Source organism: Xenopus laevis, chromosome 4L (assembly GCF_017654675.1).
Source record: "Xenopus laevis strain J_2021 chromosome 4L, Xenopus_laevis_v10.1, whole genome shotgun sequence".
NCBI lineage: Eukaryota > Metazoa > Chordata > Amphibia > Anura > Pipidae > Xenopus > Xenopus laevis.
Window position 1 is genome coordinate 112,737,960 of NC_054377.1, and position 20,595 is coordinate 112,758,554.

Below are 20,595 nucleotides of genomic sequence, written 5' to 3' on the forward strand. Positions count from 1 at the left end.
GACTTGCAAAAATTAAAAGCAGTAACGCTGTCCGGGCGTTTACATTTCTTGCAAAGCTGGCTCACAATAAAATCTAGAATAAGGGGCAACAAATGGCGAAAGCTCCCTTCTCTGCACACGTTAACGACCACTCTAGTAACTCCATTTTGTTTCTAGTTAGGCGCCAAACAAAACCCTCCCATCCATGAAAGGGTGCAGAAGCGCTATTGCCTCTAGCCTCTTTTTCAGGAGGGGCATGCGCTTATGTGACGGCTGGTCTACCACTGCATTCGCCGCAGACCTGAACGTCACCGGGCGAGGGCGGTCCCTAGGCGCGTCATCAGTCAATAGCCAATAGCGGGGGTGTAGCAGTTCGTCACAGTTACACAGTTTGGCGCGAAAAAAGTTTCGCGCGCTCTTGCGTTATAGGGCTTTGTGTGCTCTTCATTCTTGTTTCCTGTGCTTGCTGCTTTCTTCTCTGTTAGAATGTCGGGATTTGATGATCTTGGAGTCTACTACAGCGATAGTTTTGGCGGAGAGCAGCAGGTGGGTGACGATGGACAAGCCAAGAAATCGCAACTCAAGAAACGGTTCAGAGAGTTCCTAAGGCAGTATCGTATCGGCACCGACCGCACCGGCTTCACTTTCAAATACAGGTCTGGGACACTTTGTTATTGGAACCACTTCTAAGTCAGGATAGAGATTTCAGTGCCAGTGTTGTGTTGCAGTGCAACTAGAGATGTGATTAAATCAGAGCTGTTTAAGATATAACACTCCACTGTTATAGGGTTAAATTACAACTCTCAGCCTGACCCCCACGTGTTTATGGGCAACTGCAGTGTTCTGTGTCCATGTAAAGGGGACGTTAACATCGTTATTTATTAAAGGAATTGTTCAGTGTAAAAATAAAAAAAACTGGGTAAATAGGCTGTGCAAAATATATACATATTTTCAATATAGTCAATTAACCAAAAAATGTAATGTATAAAGGCTGGAGTGACTGGATGTGTAACATAATAGCCATAACACTGCTTTTCAGCTCTCTTGGTTTCCACTGATTACCAGGCAGTAACCAATCAGTGACTGGGGGGGGCACATGGGTCATAATTTGTTTTTGATGCTAAGGATCAATTGCAAACTTACTGAACAGTTATGTTCCATATGACTCCCCTTAGGGCAGACACACATGCTCAGATTTGGGGAGATTTAGTTGCCCAGCGACAAATCGCATCTTCAAGGCAACTAATCTCCCCGAACTGCCTCCCTTCTGAAGTCGCCCGAAGTTTCCTCGTGAGGCGACTTTGGGTCGACTACAGAAAACGAATTGCTCAGAGTGCTATCCCGTTGTTGATATAGATTCTAGCCGGTGGGAGGCAGCTCAGGGAGACTAGTCGCCCCAAAGAAGAGGTTTGTCGCTGGGTGACTATTTCCCCGAATCTGAGAGTCTGCCATTAAAGTCACTGACTAACTCAGTGTTAGAGAGCTGAAAATCGTGAAGTTGAGTTATGTTAGACAAACTCTCACTCCAGCCATTATAGATTACGTTTTAGGCTAACTATTAGGAACATTTTTTTTTTATTTTGCACAGCCTATCTATTTACCCAGTTTTTATTTTTACACTGAACTTTGCCTTTAATATACAAACACGGGCTTTGTGTTACTATGTAAGATCCATTATCAGTACTGTTTTGTAAACCACTTCCTATCTACTTGTCATTGAATTCGAGGCCTAGTCATATTATTAGTGAAATGATGGCAACTGTGTAATGTATCAGGAAGGACAGAAAAGAACCCCCACTTCATCAGTTAAACTAAGGCAGTCACAAAGTAATTTTAACACACTTATTAAATTTCAGTTAAGTTATAAGCACTTAGATAAACACCACTAATTAGTGCATAAAGTTAAATATATCACTTAGTAATAAGTTAAAAAGTGCAGTGCAATAATTTAATTAATTATAAAGAGCTCTGAAATCCAAAAGGATCTATATTACCTTAAACCATAAAATTCGGACTGAACCCCTTCACACAGATACCCTACCAATATAATCATTAGTATTGTGCCAATTGATTAAGTGCTACCCCAATTGATCACTGATTTCTAAATTAATTGTTGCGATGTTATAAATTAAATTGATTGTATAGAGAAATTACTAAATTGAGAAATTTAATTCAATAAATATAAAGTGCTACAGTGCTGTATAAGTTAATACTCCTACATGAATAGTAAGGTTCAATTGATTAAATTGATTACATTAGACTGCCATTGGATAGGATAAAAACTAAAATCAATGCTCAAATTCATGAAAAAAGGAGGAAAATGAAATAAGAGGTGGAGTTGTCCCAAAACTGCTACCTGAATTTTAATTTTGCTTATAACTTAATTGACATTTAATAAATGTGTTAAAATTACTTTGTGACTGCCTTAGTTTAACTGATCAAGTGGGGGTTCTTTTCTATCCTTCCTGATATTGTGAAATTTTGAATACTGACTGCAGTCAGACCTCTGCTTGAATCAGAAGGATAAAAACAAAGGGACAGTGGGGTGATTTGTGTTTTTCTAACTGTGTAATGTACTGTATTCACTATATGTGGGAAGCAGTGACAGGGCATGCAATAAGGGTGGCCATACAAAACCTGGCAAAAACAAATCAACCCAGCTTTTTCACCCTTGTAAGGGGGTTTCCTGATAATCTACAAACTCACTATCTATGGGCAGGTTTGAAAATCACCTCTGAAAAATCTCAATATGCCATCCTGTATTGGGGTCAATTTTTGCACAAGGCTGGTCAGATTGGGCAATGGCCAATTCCATCAAGCAGATCTGAAAGTTTATGGCCAAGTTGTTGCAGATGCACAAGCCCAATAGCCAACGATGATCATTATTTTTTAGTGATCATAGTTTCAAAGATTACTAGTTATTATTAAAGTGGAACTCCACAAACATAACTTAAAGGGGTTGTTCACACTTTTTTTCAGTTTTCAGAATGTTCCCCAGAAATACTTTTTTTTTTTTTTTCAATTACTTTCCATTATTTATTTTTTTACTGTTTTTCCAAAATCTAAGTTTACAGAGTAGTAATTGAGGTGCAGATTCTGAAGTTTTCAATTTTGCAACATTTAGTTGGTACATTTCTCAGCAGCATCTCTGGAGTATTAGCAACTATTGTATCAATTCTAACCGCTGCCTTTAATGAAACCCAGAGATTCTGCTCAGCAGGTACAAAGATAAGAAAAGTATCAACTAAATGTATCCAATTAGAACAGTTTACAGAACAGCTGCTTTAGAAGGTGAACAATTAAACTTCAACATTAGAAAACCGTTGACACAGAAAATAATTGGGAAAAATTCATTCTTTCTGGTGATCTATCTGAAAACAACTAGTTGTTTGCAGGTGAACAACCCCTTTAAGCTAGTTGCAAAGTAAACATAATTTCAAGCAACTTTGCAATATACATCAATTAAAAATATACAGACTCTTCATGATTTTTAATGGTTTGACAGTTCCCTAAGCCCATTCCCCTGCTCTCCTGCTGATCTCTCTGACTACTTTGCTGAGTTGGCTGACTACTGTTACTTTGTATCAGCAGCAATCTGTCCTCAGCCTGCATCCTCCAAACCCCACAACTCCCTGTGATTTCAATAAGGAAAGGAACATCATAGTGCAACTGTTAAACAACTGGATTTCAGCATAGAAAATGGCATTTATTCTTAGTTTTTGAAGAAATGGGTAACTGTGATGATATATTAGGGGTTTCTGTTTGGCAACAGAGCAATCTTGGTTTTGGAAGCCGAAGTTCCCCTTAAACATGTATTTTTAGAGCACTAATATATTGGACAGCGCTGTATTGTGCAGCCCTCTGTCCCAGTACCATCTGCCAAATAACACATGGAACAACTAATTGTTTACAGAGATGAACTCAAGCGTCACTATAATCTTGGAGAATACTGGATCGAGGTGGAAATGGAGGACCTGGCTAGCTTTGATGAGGATCTTGCCGATTATCTGTATAAACAGCCAACTGAACATCTGCAGTTGGTAAGTAGCTTTTAGTACCAGTGCATTCTGAAAAAAAAATGGCCATTATTTCTGTTGAATCTGCAATACTTTGTAGAGAATGAAAATCTTTATATTCGGGATGTACAGTGTATATATAGTCACTATGCATTTTTATATTTATAAATAAAAAATTTTTTATCTCCCTTTACAGCTGGAAGAGGCAGCCCAGGAAGTGGCAGATGAGGTGACTCGCCCACGACCTGCAGGCGAAGAGACAATCCAGGAAATACAAGTTATGTTGCGATCTGATGCCAACCCTGCAAATATTCGCAGCTTGAAGGTAAGGCATTCTTACCATGTGTTTAGCTATCTAAGCATGTAATAACCATGTCAGTTTTTACATTACTTTTTGTTAATTTGTATTCTTTTTAAATGCTTAAATATTACTGCCTACTACTTTTACAGTGGCTCAACTTGATTCACCGAAGTCGTATCACAACACAACATTGCCATTATTACTTAGTCCCTGTTGGAAAAGTACACCTGATTTACCATTACATAATCTCAATGTTTATTTTGCAGTCAGAGCAAATGTCTCATCTTGTCAAAATTCCGGGTATCATCATTGCTGCCACCGCTGTGAGAGCCAAGGCTACCAAGATTTCCATTCAGTGTCGTAGCTGCCGAAATACAATTGGCAACATAGCTGTACGGCCTGGTCTAGAGGGATATGCCATGCCTCGTAAATGCAACACGTATGTATCATTGGAGCTGTTTAGCGCGTGGCTATCTTGTGGTGTGACTCGGGCCCTTGTTAAATGAACTATAAAGGTTTCTTTCAATGGAAGGATTTTTAAAGGCATCCTGTCATGGGAAAAGTTTTTTTTTTTTTTCCAAAATGCATCGGTTATTAGTGTTGCACCTGCAGACTTCTGCACAGAAATCCATTTTGAAATCTGACATGGGGCTAGACCTATTGTCAGTTTCCAAGCTGCTCCCAGTCATGACTTGTGCTGTGATAAACCTCAGTCACTCTTTACTGCAAGTTGGAGTGATAGTCCCCTTTCCCCCCCAGCAATGGGAAGCTAACCAAATAGCAGCTCCCTAATACAAGATAACAGCTGCCTGGTAGATATACAAATACACTCAACAGTAAAATCCAGTTAAATTAAAGAGGTTGGGAGTAGGAGAAACCGCCTGCCACAAAGCCGTTCCATCCTAAAGTGCTGGCTCTTTCTAAAAGCACCTGACCAGGCAAAATTACCTGAGATTGCTGCCTACACATCAAAATTACAACTAAAAAAAATACACTTGCTGGTTCAGGAATGGAATTTTATATGGTAGAGTGAATTATTTGCAGTGTAAACAGTGTAATTTAGAAATCAAAACTACATCATAAAAATCATGGCAGAATCCCTTTAAATGTTTTTATTCTTGTTTAGTGCAGTGGAGCAAAGTCCTAGGAGCTTTTGGAACATTTGATATAGGGGAAGGTCTAGGGTCCATAGTTGACCAGTAGATGAAATGGCTTTGTCAGGCATGGTAAAATTGGTCAGTTTTACATTTCCTTTTTAGTTTCTTTAACCTGTACTTTTACTCTACACAGGGAACAAGCTGGCCGTCCAAATTGCCCATTGGACCCTTACTTTATTATACCTGACAAGTGCAAATGTGTAGATTTTCAAACTTTGAAGCTCCAGGAGTCTCCAGATGCTGTGCCTCATGGAGAGCTCCCACGACATATGCAACTGTATTGTGACAGGTATGTTAGACGTTAAATATATTTTTAATAAAACACAGTACTTTAGATGTTGTACTAATAGTACAGAGTATATTCTATGTACCGGTTCACAGGTAACTGGTTTCTTTCATCTGTATAGATCAGTATTCATTGGGATATAGATGTTTTTTTTCTGTATTCATTGTAATAAAATTCTGTGGTGCCGTGTTAATGTTGCTACAGGAAACTTTCATATGTTGCCTTATGTTTAAGCTATATAAAATGTACTGTAACCATCGTGTAATTGAACCTTTAAAGGTATATTTAAAATTCATTATACTTTGGCAAACTATTTTGAGTCTGACCTGTTTATTGTATCTGATACCATCAGTATTGATGTAAATTATTTTGATACAGCATTAAACATTCCCATATATTTTTGTCATAATTGTTAAAGGTACCTGTGTGATAAGGTTGTTCCTGGAAACAGAGTGACAATCATGGGCATTTACTCAATCCGGAAGAGTGGAAAGACCTCAACAAAGGGCCGGGATCGAGTGGGAGTTGGGATCCGCAGCTCCTATATAAGAGTAGTGGGCATCCAAGTGGATACTGAAGGCACAGGTGAGGTGGCATTATGGAATTAAGAGTACAAGTGAAGCTCACCTAATCTCTTGGTCGGATTTTCCCACGGGATATCCTGTGCGTGATATCCCAATAAAGTCAATCTGTAGAAATATGTAGAGGTGTGGGACAAATCCAAGGCAACAACTGGACTGCAATAACTTTTTTTGTTGGGGATAAGAGGTACACAACATGTTTCGGGCAGCGCCCTTTGTCAAGTGTGCAGGAACAATCAAACAAAAAACCTCATGTGACCTATCACATGTCTCATGGGTTAGTTTCACAAAATTAACCCCTTAGTGTATCCTGAAACGAAGTGCATTCAGTGCGTAATACAACAAAACAATTATAAAGTGCATAATAAAAACCATTCTAACATGGTACAGGTTTAGCGTAAATCTAATTATATAGGTGCCTATGCGTTGTTGTGACACAATGTGTATAACCATAAATATTCATGTATAAAACTAATAAAATTTCTCTTTATACACAAAGTGAGACATTTTTTCTTTAAACCATTACAATAAAAAAAAATTTAAAACACCATTACTACAATAAAGAATTTTTTAAAACGCCTTATGTGCACATTATTCTTACAAATCACACGACTGTATCAAATGTCCCAATGAACAAATCAGATTGCTTATTTAGTTAAAACCAGGAAACTGCTTAGATGAGCCTAACCTGTGGGTACAAATGGACACTGCAAATTAGCCTATCCAATCACTTGTTAGTTACTATGTTGTGAACATTAACCGCAATATTTTGCTCAATAAATGTCTAATCATGCTGGCAATTTTTTAGCAACATTGTTGTGGTATTACTGAATACTAGTAGCTAACAATGTATATACCTGTTAAAGTTGACTCACCCTTACATGATTCTGTAGGAGATCCTTGACCATACAGCTAGCTGACTAATTATAATACCTAGGGGTAAAAGACAGTACATTAATTCCTTACATCAGTTATAAAAAGCATGACAAGTTGTATTGTTCATTTAACCCCTTAGGCTGGGTACTTTCCAAACGCCTAATCCATCTCGCTTCTTTGTAACAATATGGTGCTGTGATCCCCTCCTCTACATATTTCTACAGGTGGCATTATGGATAGGTTAAACTCCATTTAAAGGAAAAGTTACATTCTTGTTTTACATGTCACAATGCCTTTATATACATTACTGTTTATATTTTATAATGGGGCACTTCTGCCTACCCTGAGCACAACCTTTATTAACCTGTGTCGCTATCTGAAAAGCCTACGGTTTACGTTTGCCCTCCAGGAAAGTAGGAAAAACTTGCCAGAATTCCATCTGAAGTTATACCAGCTTAGAGTTGTAGATCTAAATCTTGACTAATTTTTGAACTTTATTTTGTGATGATAAAAGATTTGTGTGTAGCTAAATTATAAGTGCATGTTCATCTTATTCTCTATTTAGGAAGAAGCGCAGCAGGTGCTATAACTCCACAAGAGGAAGAGGAGTTTAGACGTTTGGCTGCAAAGCCTGATATCTATGAGACTGTTGCTAAAAGTATTGCACCCTCCATTTATGGCAGTAGTGATATCAAGAAGGCCATTGCATGCTTACTGTTTGGAGGCTCCAGAAAAAGGTAAAAATTATTCAACATTGTCATCTGTAAATGTAATTCAGTAGTATGGGAATTATTTAGCATGGTTGAACACCAGTAAGGCCATAACCCACAAATAAGTTCATGGCAGTTAATGCTTATATACTGTAGATTCTACTATGGGCTCTCTTAGACATTAATAGCTCACCTTGTGCAAGCACAATGTTCTCTCGAAGTGTTTTGAGCCCTAGTAATGGTGCCAGAAAATTGGTATGGCCAAGCAATTCAGTACTTGCTGATATGTGCAACAAACAGAAGTAACTGTGAGCATTGCATACAGGTTTTTATATTGATTTGTTTTATTTATGAATGTGTCATTTTGAGAAATTTGTTAAATGTATTGCCCTGAAAGTTTCAATTTCTATTTTCCATTTAGGCTTCCAGATGGCTTGACACGAAGAGGTGATGTCAATCTACTTATGCTTGGAGATCCTGGTACAGCTAAATCACAACTGCTGAAGTTTGTGGAGCGGTGCTCTCCTATAGGGGTGTGCATATGCTTTTTTTTTTTTTTTTTTTTTTTTTTTTATTATGCATGTCCCTTCCTCCTCCCTTTCCCTACTTTTGAACAGTACTTGATCCATGCTTTATGGCTGGACATTTGAGGAAACAAAAGCAATTGCTTTCTTCAGGAAAAGGATACTGGAACAAATATTAATAGCTCATTGGTCATACTCCCTTTTTTTGCCCGGAACATCTTAAGTCTTTCAGTGTCCTGTAAGCAACAGGTGTACAGCTCTCTCATGCTATGAGACAATTTTCAAATGTTATCCTGGCTGTCTATACGTTGTATTGTTATATTTTTGCAGGTTTATACATCTGGCAAAGGCAGCAGTGCAGCTGGCCTCACTGCTTCAGTTATGAGAGATCCAGTGTCCCGTAACTTCATTATGGAAGGAGGTGCTATGGTGCTTGCTGATGGAGGGGTGGTCTGCATTGATGAGTTTGATAAGGTAAAGCTGACACACGCATTAACTGACATTGCAATGATCTCTTTAACCTAGGTCAGTTTGTACTAGAATAGAAACACTAAATTGCATATACATGAGTATTAATAATCTTATTAAATTATAAACCGCTTTTCAGTAGAATGTGTATACATGTTAGTATGTGATCATTCTGCAAAAATGTTCATATTAATGTTACATTAGTATAGGCATCCTAAACTGTAGAAATAGATGCCTAGCATCAGTTTATGCCCTGTTAAATCTCACTTTTTTTTTTTTAATAGATGCGAGAAGATGACAGAGTTGCTATCCACGAAGCCATGGAGCAGCAAACTATTTCCATTGCAAAAGCTGGCATCACTACCACACTAAACTCCCGCTGTTCTGTTTTGGCAGCTGCCAATTCAGTATATGGACGGTGGGATGACACCAAGGGAGAAGAGAATATTGACTTCATGCCTACCATCCTTTCTAGGTTTGACATGATCTTCATTGTGAAAGATGAACACAACGAGCAAAGAGATATGGTTAGTGTGCCCGGTGGTGTTTTAATCATTGTTTGTAAAGAGTATCGATAACGGTTAGTCATTTTCAGGCAGCCTAAAATTATTTGCACTGTTTTTTCTGTTGTGCCGGGGAAAATACACTAATATGGCTTTTGCTCCACTTCTTGCAGACTCTTGCCAAGCATGTTATGAATGTACATCTCAGCGCACGTACACAGAGTTCTTCCGTTGAAGGAGAGGTGGACCTCAATACCCTTAAGAAATACATTGCCTACTGCAGAGCGTAAGTATCTAATCCTATAGAAAATAGGCTTGCTGAAGCCAAAAACATACTAAATATCTTCCCAGTGGGAAATCTAGTTTCATTAGTAGGTAATTAAGTCTAAAGTTGAATTAAGTTTGCTTTCTTTTAATTCCACAGCTAGTTTTTCTTCTGAATTAACTTATTTTTTTCTATTCTGTAGGAAATGTGGTCCCCGGCTTTCAGCTGAAGCCGCAGAAAAGCTGAAGAACCGGTATATTCTTATGCGCAGTGGCGCTAGAGAGCATGAGAGAGAGACTGAGAAGAGATCAAGTATCCCAATTACAGTCAGGTAGGAGATAAGTTACTTTCTTTTTTTAAAGCACTTGGACTTTATGTCTTGGGCTTTATGTGAATGGATGCACTCTTGTATTTTCAGTGGCAGGCTTCTGCCCTGTTTCTTTGATATATCCATTTCCTGTTTTTCAGTATCCTAATTTGAATGAGTTAATTGCTCAAACGTGTTAACCCTAGTTAAATACATCTCCTTTGTATTTTAAAAGAGCAGCTGTTGTCCTCTTTTAAAATTGTATATATCTTCAGTTGTTGGTTTTTTGTTTTTTTTTTTCTCTAATCATTTGCCTCCTATATAGTAGATGTCTTGCAATATCTCCCAATAATTTAGTCCAGTCGGGCACTTTCACTGCTGCTTAAGGTGCCTGTGGCTGATTAATGAAATATTAAATGAAAAAGGCAAAGACCAAAACGGATAAAATGTCTGTGGCCTTGGGTGATGCCCGCCTTTCACCATTGTATGCTAATTCTTTTAAAGACTATCACGGATGTACAGTAGCTCTAATAACTTTAGACCAGATGCCTTTGACTGGCTAATGAAGCTGCAGGCTTTAACCATTGCAAAAGTAGCTCTGACCATTTATCATCCATTTACAAGAAGCCAGCACTGGGTATCTACTGGAAAGGGACAGGCTTTTTATTCTAGCATGGATCATCTGTCTGGTGCAAGTTACTCCTTTATGGACATTGCTTAAAAATGAAAAGCAATAACAATTCATTGTCAGTTCTTCCTAATACTGGGTCTGGCATGGTATTGTGATGACTCTTTAGTCAATTAATTAGTGTTGATGTCTGCAGGCAATTGGAAGCCATTGTTCGGATATCTGAATCTCTTGGCAAGATGAAGCTACAGCCTTTTGCTACAGAGACCGATGTAGAGGAAGCACTAAGGTTGTTCCAGGTATCCACATTAGATGCTGCTATGTCTGGAAGCCTTTCAGGTAAGCCAAAAGGGAAGATGGCCTATTCCCACAATCTTATTTGTACGTGTTTTACACTAACCGATTCTGTTTGCAGGTGTGGAAGGCTTTACTACACAGGAGGATCAGGAAATGTTATCCCGCATTGAGAAACAGATGAAGAAACGTTTTGCAATAGGTTCACAGGTGTCAGAGCACAGCATTATTCAAGATTTTCTCAAACAGGTAAGAAGTTTTATATTGTAATCCACATGTGGCACTTGGAATGCTGCCCCATTTAATTCAAAAGCATAGCCCCCAAGACCTCTCCTATGATTTGCATGGGACGTGTGCTTGCGCATGATTTACATGTAAGTTGGTGTGGGGTGCTTAAAGGGCTCCCCTTGTCATACCAAACTTTTGGTTTTTAAAATAAGAACGCTCTCTGGAGTTCTTCTGTAATTAATAATCATGAAGGTGGGCTGTGGACTAAATTCAGTTCAGCTTGGTCAATTTTTTGAGGAACTGGACTTCTGTACATAACCACAACTGGGTTTGATAATGGCCCAGGCAAAATTGTTAGATTCTCATACCACTGGATATATAATAAAGTTACTATCTAAAACTGTTTACATTTCCTCAGAAGCACTTCGGCACAATTCTAGGTATTCCTTTCACTAAAGTTGTATTACTGGTCAGTTAATTTATGGCATATATTCCAATCTCTGCAATGTAAATAAAAAACATACCTAGAAACATGGCTGCACCCTACAATAAAATAGCCCAGGCCAGGAGTTTAATTTTATAGGGACAGGATCTGTATATAGTACCATCTAGACCTGCAAAGTATATGAATACATAGCACAGTTGAGGGCTAGTAAATGTTATAAGGTTATCCTTGCATCAAAGATTTACTACAAATGTTAATTTCCAGACAAGATTATATATATATATTTGTTTGCAGTTGTTCATACAGTTCTTTGTATTGCTATAGAAATACCCTGAGCACGCCATTCACAAGGTCCTGAGCCTTATGATGAGGAGAGGAGAGATTCAGCATCGATTACAGCGCAAAGTCCTGTACCGCATCAAGTAGAAGAGAGAACCGTGCATGTGAAAATTGCTTGCAGCTCTGCATTGGAGACCATTGCCTCAGCATGGCCACCTGTGAACATATTCTTATATTTGAGACTATTCAAGAGACTGGATAGAATATGTAGCTGTTAATAGACTGAAATATATTGTGAAATTTTGCATACAAGGTCAGATTTGTCATACTTCAAGTAACTACAACTATATAATGATGCAGTTACATATTTTTCAGTGACTCACAAAGTCTTGTATATAATTATCTATATATAGATTGATTGAAACAGTTCCTTCATTGCATTTTGATGGGACAGTAAATGAAGGGCAACCCTACTCTCCCCCAAAGCAAGTACTCCTAGGCAACATTGGCAAACCTGGCTGGTGTTATATGCAAACAAATGCCATAATTTACTCTCTTCCAGTGCAGGCCTAATCGATAATTTACCAGGAGCAACATTGCATTACTATGATTGTCTTGTGTAGTGGAATTACGGGAGACTTTGAGCAGAGCTGTAAAGATCTTGAATAATACTCCATCCATCTGGTCTCTATACAAACACTTGGACTTTACAAAAGATAAAAATGGCCAAAAAGCTGTTGATTTCTGATGAGGGAATCTACTTCATACAAGCTAAACTGTGTTGAAATGTATTCTGTTATGGTCATTTTGGGTTTTTGTACTTAATATAAAAATACAAGTTCATTGCAAAATACTTGAATCGTGTTTTTTTTTTTTTTTTTGTAATCTCTAATGCTCTTGTTTTAATTATAAAATGTGTTTGGATAAGTAAGCTCAAATAGTTTAAGCGCTTATTTGGCAAACACCATTTACTCCTATGCATACTCTTGACTGTTTACTATGGTGATACACCTGGGTATCAGGACTACTTCGGTACACACAGGCCAAATCCACATTGCCTGCCTTTTATTGAAGGTCAACAATTTAAAGGGGTGGTCCCCTTAAGGTTAACTTGTAGTATGGAATAGAATGACTCATTTAAATTGTCCTCCATATTTTTTTTGGACTTTTTTTTTTTTTTTAAATCTGCTACCTTCTTCTGACTTCCTAGCCTTCAAAAGGGGGTTCACTGACCCCCCCCTTCTAAAAAGATTCACATTTTCCACAATATCTGAAATTGGGAGTATATCCATTTGTTTGATAAGTATCTTAAGTATGTCAGTATTTACCAATATGAGGGCATGAGAAACTTCTAGATCAGATTCCTAGATATTCACTTTTACTCACTAGGGTGTTTTGGCTCATCGATAAAAAGGTGTTGATTGTAAATATTGAATATGTAGTAAGTGGGGTGGATTCATATTTCATTTGAATTTGAAAAGGAGAGAAAGTTACCTTTTACTTGTAGTTCTTCTGTAAATCTAATATTTCTCAAGACTAGTAGTCTGGAATTCGGGTCAATGGTTATTTGAGCCTTGGGAAAGGTAGTTTCTGACCAATCATCAACACAGATTGTCACTACAGAACCATGTTTGCAAGCAGAATATCTGCAATTTACAAGTGTAAATTTGGTTCTGTGGCTAAGACTGCCGATGTATTTTGGGGAGGGTAAGTCATTGCTGTTTTGGAAGCTCTTTGGGCTGAATAACATTGGGTAATCATTGAAATTATTTTAGCTGACCCAAAAGTGTTAGAGGTAGGTGTGTTTCAAAATTAGTGGCCAAGCTCAACTTATGTATGATGGGTTCAAAATGATTTGTACCATATTTCTAGGGTCCTTCTGCACCTCTATTCCCAAATACTTAAAGGGGTGGTTCACCTTCAAACAACTAGGTAGTTGGTTTCAGATAGATCACCAGAAATAAGGACTTTTTCCAATGACTTTCTATTTTCTGTGTGACCGTTTTCCTAATATTAAAGTGTCAAGTGTCTTTTTCACCTTCTGAAGCCGCCCTGGGAGGGGGGGGGTCACCAACCCTGTGTAAACTGTTCTAAATTGATACATTTAGTTGATACATTTCTTATTTTTGTCTGCTGAGCAGAATGTCTGGGTTTCATTACAGGCAGCTGTTAGAACTGATACAATAGTTGCTAATACTCCAGAGATGCTGCTGAGAAGTATCAACTAAATTTTGCAAAATTGTAACAGTTCAGCAGAATCCGCAAATAAGACAAAATTGGGACTTAACCCCCCAAAGACTCCTGCTGCTGGGTAATGCAATATGACAAAACATATCAATATAATATTAAAAGGCAATATTTATTCACAACCATGCCATGAAAGTATATATAAAATCATGTTAAAAACAAGCAGTACTGCATCTGAAAGGAGGGATCCCCCCCTTTTTTGAGGTTCCTAGACTACACCAAATGAAAACATGTAAGAAAAATTGAATGGTGTGGACTTGAACTTAAAGGACCAGTAACATCAAAAAAAAAATTTACAAAATTCATTAGTATACATCAAAAAATAAACACTAACACAAATTAAACTTTTAAATAGCAAAGCCTTTATTAAAAAATAACTTACTGAAACTCTACTTCCGCTTCTGTTCAGAAAAGGCGAAACGGCGACATCCATCCTGCAGCAGTTGATTTCTTCTCCCTCGCTCTCTCTCCTGGCTGTGCTCGTTCTGGCGCGCTCTGCCGGCAAGAATGTCAGCCAGCTTCTTCATCACACTTTCCCCAACCACTAGAACTTTGCCACGGCCAGCATCCCAACTACAGCCGCCAACCTCCCCCACCAATAAGCATCTTTAAATCTTCCGACGTGCCGGCCGCGTGAGGTCAGATCGCGTGCACTTTGCAACCCTCCAGCACATGGCTTCGTCCCTCCCAGGCAGCTTTCCGGGACTTGTTCATTCGCACTCCCTCTCTCCCTCTGTTTCTGGAGCAGCAGCAATTCGGCTGAGCAGCAACAGTTCTACTTGCTCTTGGGTAACCTGCTCAGCCCTGAATACGGCGCCAGAAAACAAGCAGAGGTAAGAGTTTGACTGAGCAAGGGGGCGGCTTGGCAGATGTATGCGTCTGATTCTGTGAGGTTGTATTGCAATAGCTGCTGAACGTGGCCGACGTGTGAGTCCAGACCAGCACCTCCCTACGTGGAACCCAGCATATGAGCCCAGTGCTATGGGTCCGAGCTGCTCTGCCTTTTCTACAACTTTTTGCTGCGACGGGACTTGGGAACGTACCATTATTAGAAGTGTCATAGCGGTTTTGTGCTGTGTCAGTCTGACAATACATGCGCTAGACATAGGGCGGCCAGGAGAGAGAGCGAGGGAGAAGAAATCAACTGCTGCAGGATGGATGTCGCCGTTTCGCCTTTTCTGAACAGAAGCGGAAGTTCAGTAAGTTATTTTTTAATAAAGGCTTTGCTATTTAAAAGTTTAATTTGTGTTGGTGTTTATTTTTTGATGTATACTAACTAATTTTTAAAAAACTGTTTTTGATGTTACTGGTCCTTTAATGCTGTGTTGGTAGCTCGATAAAGTTCATGCTACAGTGTGTTAGTGAGCATAATAGCCACTTTTTTTAATGAGCATAAAGTTAAAAAAAAATTTTACAACTTGGGAATTAACCCCTGCACACTAACATTGGACTAACTTCTGCAATAATTTTTACATCAGTGTTTAGCAGTGATATGGGTCTGTAGGAGCTATGGTATTGGGGTCCCTAACCTGCTTAGGTATTATTACTATTTGGGCAATTATGAGGAAACTCTACTAATATAAAAGATATATGAGCTCTTTGCACCAATCAATTGGTAGACTGTCAGGGCCTGGCCTTGTATGGGGGGGGGGGGCGCTAGCTGTAGGATCGTGTCTGCGATTTCAGTAGGCCATCTTAGGTATTTTTTTGTTGGTTGGATGTATTGTGTAGGGCACTGCACTATTTCTAAGAAGTGTTCTATTTGCTCATCTGTGTTATTTGTTATAACACAGGCCCGGACTGGCAATCTGTGGGTTCTGGCAAATGCCAGAGGGGCTGCTATAAGGTCCCATGGAAAGTCAGTATTTAGTGGGCTGGTGGGGGCTGTTTGGGCCTCTATGCGGGCTGATTGGGCCTCTGTGTACCTGAAATGCCAGGGCCTATTTTAATTCTCAGTCCGGACCTGTTATAACACATCCATCAAGTGCAAATAGGGTTGCCACCTGGCCAATGGTTGATCCCAATGTTATTAATAGGGGAAAAAAGATAAATATACAGGAAGGCCAGTATTTTTTTCCAGAAAAGATGGCAACCTTAAGTGCAACCTTTTAGATCTAAATTAAACCTGCTTAATAGGCGGGGCAGCTCATCCCTATGAGGGTTCTTATTTAAATAATAATAATAATGGAGGAGTGCTTTATCAGAATCCAGTGGGATGGGCTGCCCACGTGCCTCTATCTTCCTGTATTGCATACCTCCCAACTGTCCCTTTTTCGGAGGGACAGTCCCTCTTTTGACAGCTCAACCCGCAGTCCCTCATTTGTACTGGAAAGTCCCTCTTTTCTCTGCACTGAACAGCCAGAAAAAGAAACAAAGTTTCTCACTTAATTGGCTTTTAGCAAAAAGCCCAGAACAACTAACAGGTGCAAATAAGATACTTTGTAACAATTTTGAGACACAAAAACACAGTTTAGATAAGGAGAAATATTTTCAAACTTTCATAACCTGCCAAATTTTGTAAAACAAACATGGTAATTAGGGGGTGTGGCCACAGAAAGAGGTGTGGTCAAAAAAATTGCTGCGCTACGTGCAGAAATTTTTTTTTTGTCCCTCTTTTTACTTCCAAAATGTTGGGAGGTATGGTATTGTGTAAAGTCCTCTGCTACTAAGTTTCTCATTGACCTCGTCCGTTTCAGTACTAACAATATTTAGGTGAAATTCATGTCACAATTTAGAGCACTGGATTTAAATGCTCTCATGCAGACAGTTAAATGAAACAAGAAGGCACTGTCCAGAGCAAAGACTCAAATGTAAACAATACATTCAAATTAAAAATTAATTTTTAGGGAGAGTCAAAATAAGGTAAAATAGTATAAGCCTCTCTCTCACGTGACGGTAGCCAACAAAAAAAAAACGCCAGAATTATAAGGTGACGTTGTTTGGCGCTCAAGTAAGCGGAAATCCCTCCCAGCCAATCGTATTGAAAAATATTGCTGACCTTACGTCTGATTGGAACTTGATGCGCATGCGCAGTCAGTAGAGGGGAAACATGGCGGCGTCCTCTGCTGCAGCTACAGCTCGCGCTGCTGCCGCTGTCAAACCAATATTGAGCAGAGACCTGGGAGAAGCAAAGCGTCGCGTCCGGGATCTGTACCGAGCGTGGTACAGAGAGGTTCCTAATTCTGGTGAGCTGCTATACAACGGGTTATGTGTTTATATTCAGTCGCTAACCTCCAGCCTCTGTTCTTAAAGCCGTAAAGCTGATGATAATTAGCACCTTTTTTCTTGGTCACAGCAGCAAGGGCTCTTAGTGTGACAGTGTAACATCTCGCTGCTAGTTTGGCAAGTCTTTCCACAAACTGTATCACTACCAGATCAATTGTCAGCTCACCGACGCAAAAAAATAGACATAATTATGTTGTGGAGAAAATACAAAAATGAAGGACAATGATACCTGTACATATATAATACATGCACCTTGTGAACTGTGAGATAAATCACCTGTCCACAGAGAAGGATTACAGGGAGCGTTTGCCTTTTAAATTAACTTTTAGTATGATGTAGAGATTGATATTCTGAGACATTTTGCAATCTTTTATTATTTGTGGTTTGTGAGTTATTTAGGATTGTGTTCTGCAGCAATCCAGGTTGCAGTCTGGTTGCTAGGGTCCAAATTACCCTAGCAACCATTCATTGATATGAATAAGAGAGGTCTTGACTAAAAAGATCAGCAATAAAAAGTAGCAATAACTATAAATCTGTAGCCTTACAGATTAGATGGGGACCGTGATGCCCATTTGAAAGCAGGAAACGGTCAGAGCAAGAAGGCAAATGATTCAAAACCATAAAAAAGAAAATATGAAGGTCAGTTGAAAAGTTGCACAGAATTAGCTATTCTAGCGAACAGCAGGGTAAGGCCCCTAACTGCAAAAGTCACAGAGTCAAGGCCCACAGAAAGTTCATCCCGTTTCCTTCTCCTTGAATTTTGCTAGAAGAAACTGATGCATGACATTTTTTAACAAAACACCTGTGTTTGGTCGGCTGCCTTCCCCTAACTTGACTGTTCTTGAATTGGTCAGCCAGCTGTAGAACCAGCACCACACCAGTGCCACTTCACTTGGCAGCTTGGGCCGCTTGTATTAAGCAAACCCTTAGTGAGACCTTGGTTCACCTAATGGATAATATAACCCTACCTGTCCAGAGCAACTTGGCTGACTTTCTGTTGATGTGAATAAGAAGCAATGCATATCAGCTAGTTGAGATTTTGAAGGTTGCTATGTAATGTAAAAAACATACCGCAGTTCTTGTTCTGGTTAGCAGTGTGTTCTCTTATTGTTTACAAAAGGGGCCCAAAAACTGATGTTGCAGCTATGCTGACAGACGTGGTCTTTATCAATGTACTGTCTTGATTTGCAGTCCACGTGTTCCAGTTGGATATTACAGTCAAACAAGGCAGAGACAAGGTGCGGGAGATGTTTCAGAAAAATGCTCTTGTCACAGACCTGAGAGTCATTGATATGCTTGTTATCAAGGTAACACTAATAAAATATATATTGCTTCCACTTTAACAGCCTAGTAACACTCTACTTATTATTTTCTATGAACACATTGTTAATAGCAGCTTGTCCTTTATGAGGGAACAACTAAATAACTTTAAAGGAATCCTCTGCCCAAAAATTATTTTAGCATAAAGTACTTTTAAGCAACATTGGTTTAATGAAAAGGGCTTGTAATGAACATACTTTGTGCCAATTCTATTTTACTTAGGAGAGGGCAAAATGTAAAAATGAAAATAAAGTCACATTCTATGCTGCAAACCAGCAGTCCACTGAGGAGCCCTCAGTATAGATAAACCACTCCTTTCCTCTACCTACAGCCTGTTTGATTTTAGATATAAATCACATTATACAGAGGCCCTAGGGCCCACGATCAGATCAGCCCGATATTGCCCACCTCAAGGTGGGCATATCGGAGAGAGATCCGCTCGTTTGGCGACATCGCCAAACGAACAGATCTCTCCGTGTATGGCCACCTTTATCTAGGGAAGCCTTGCAACAAGATAATCATCTTACTCTCGTGTCAGTATTTCCATTATCTACTGGAGGGAATTCTTTTAAAGATGTTTCCAAAAAATCTGTTATTTGATGACAAACCTGACTAAATATGGGATTTACTAAACTCTCTTGCTTCTCTAGGGTAAAATGGAACTTGAAGAGACAATAAGTGTATGGAAGCAACGGACTCACATTATGCGCTACTTCCATGAGACTGAGACTCCACGGCCTACAGATTTCCTCTCAAAGTTTTATGCTGGACAAGACTCCTAAGTGTACAAATAGTTATTTTGCTAATAAACGAGTGTGAATTGTCCACCTTAATTCGGCATTCTTTGGAACTAAGGAACAACTTTATTCCAATACAAAGGATTTATGTGTATAAGTAACTGTTATAATGAAAATCTAAACTTGTGTTTTGCTTTGTGGAGAAACTGGCTATAATTGGTAGCTTTATAGGGACAGACAGTGGATGTATTGACAGGCAAGTGCTTGTGACATGCAGGAAGATTAATGCAATAGGCTACAAAGTATAGTGGTCACACCAATCGCCGTTCATGTGCTTTTCGTGTTTATGACTAGCTGTTTATATATGAGCAATTCTGCATTTAACAGCCAACAAACAACTTTGTCCTGGGCAGTGTCTCATCTGACATGAATGTGCTGAATAATGGGATTGTTCATCTTTAAATCAACTTTTAGATGTAGCTAGTGATATTCTGACACAGTTTGGTCTTCATTTTTATTTATCTTTTTGTGGTTTATTTATGCTCTCCAATTTGGAATTTTGGCAGCCATCTTATTGCTAGGGTCTAATGTACACTGAATACAAGGCCGTGGGTTGAATGAGGGACTGAATAGAAAGAGAAGTAATAAAATGGAATCCTCAAGAGAGTAATAGCTTTTTGGATTAGTGTCAGTGACCCTCAATTGCAAGCTGGAAAGAGGCAGAAGAGGAATGTGAATAATTATAAAAAATAAAATAAAAAGATAATTTGAAAAGTTACTAATAGGGGCATTCTATGTTATAGTAATAAATAACTATCCCTTTAAACACTATTTGAAAGGCAGCAAATCTTCAAAATGCAAATGGCACAATCAATATTCTTTTCACAATGAATTCTGAAATATATACATAATACATTATATATTTATACCACAGTACCTAGTGTAATGAATGTCACAAGTGGTGTGTTTTTGTGGAGCCTAAATCCAGAATTGTTGCTTGAGTGCAGATATTGCCTGAAAACAAACATTACCCTAATGTACTTTTCATTCCAGGGCCACACTGGAGACAAAGTGTTCCAATGTAGAGGAGAGGTTTCTTCTGATCATAAAGGAGCCATTGTATCTCTTTGAAATATCTAATGGTTAGAAACCCAAGAGTTTATTGTAACATACATACCTCTTAAACTTTCTTTTTCAATGGAAAAAGACCCTTCTTTAA

At 38.8% G+C, this 20,595-nt stretch overlaps 2 protein-coding genes across 2 annotated transcripts; both read left to right on the forward strand.

Moving 5' to 3' along the window:
- Window positions 1-379: 379 nt before the first annotated feature.
- mcm5.L (minichromosome maintenance complex component 5 L homeolog) lies at window positions 380-12,694 on the forward strand. The gene is given in 15 exon segments (NM_001087424.1): window positions 380-635; window positions 3,893-4,019; window positions 4,192-4,320; window positions 4,563-4,735; window positions 5,587-5,742; window positions 6,158-6,324; window positions 7,762-7,933; window positions 8,328-8,439; window positions 8,761-8,904; window positions 9,183-9,425; window positions 9,575-9,687; window positions 9,869-9,997; window positions 10,798-10,940; window positions 11,017-11,144; window positions 11,893-12,694. Coding segments are annotated over 15 exon segments (2,208 nt in total). The 5' UTR covers window positions 380-465; the 3' UTR covers window positions 11,995-12,694.
- Window positions 12,695-17,097: 4,403 nt separating this feature from the next.
- On the forward strand, window positions 17,098-19,464 carry ndufa6.L (NADH:ubiquinone oxidoreductase subunit A6 L homeolog). Its single transcript, XM_018258759.2, has 3 exons — window positions 17,098-17,279; window positions 18,511-18,626; window positions 19,290-19,464. The coding sequence occupies exons 1-3, from the start codon at window positions 17,144-17,146 to the stop codon at window positions 19,419-19,421; spliced, it is 384 nt and encodes a 127-aa protein (XP_018114248.1). The 5' UTR covers window positions 17,098-17,143; the 3' UTR covers window positions 19,422-19,464.
- Window positions 19,465-20,595: the final 1,131 nt, after the last annotated feature.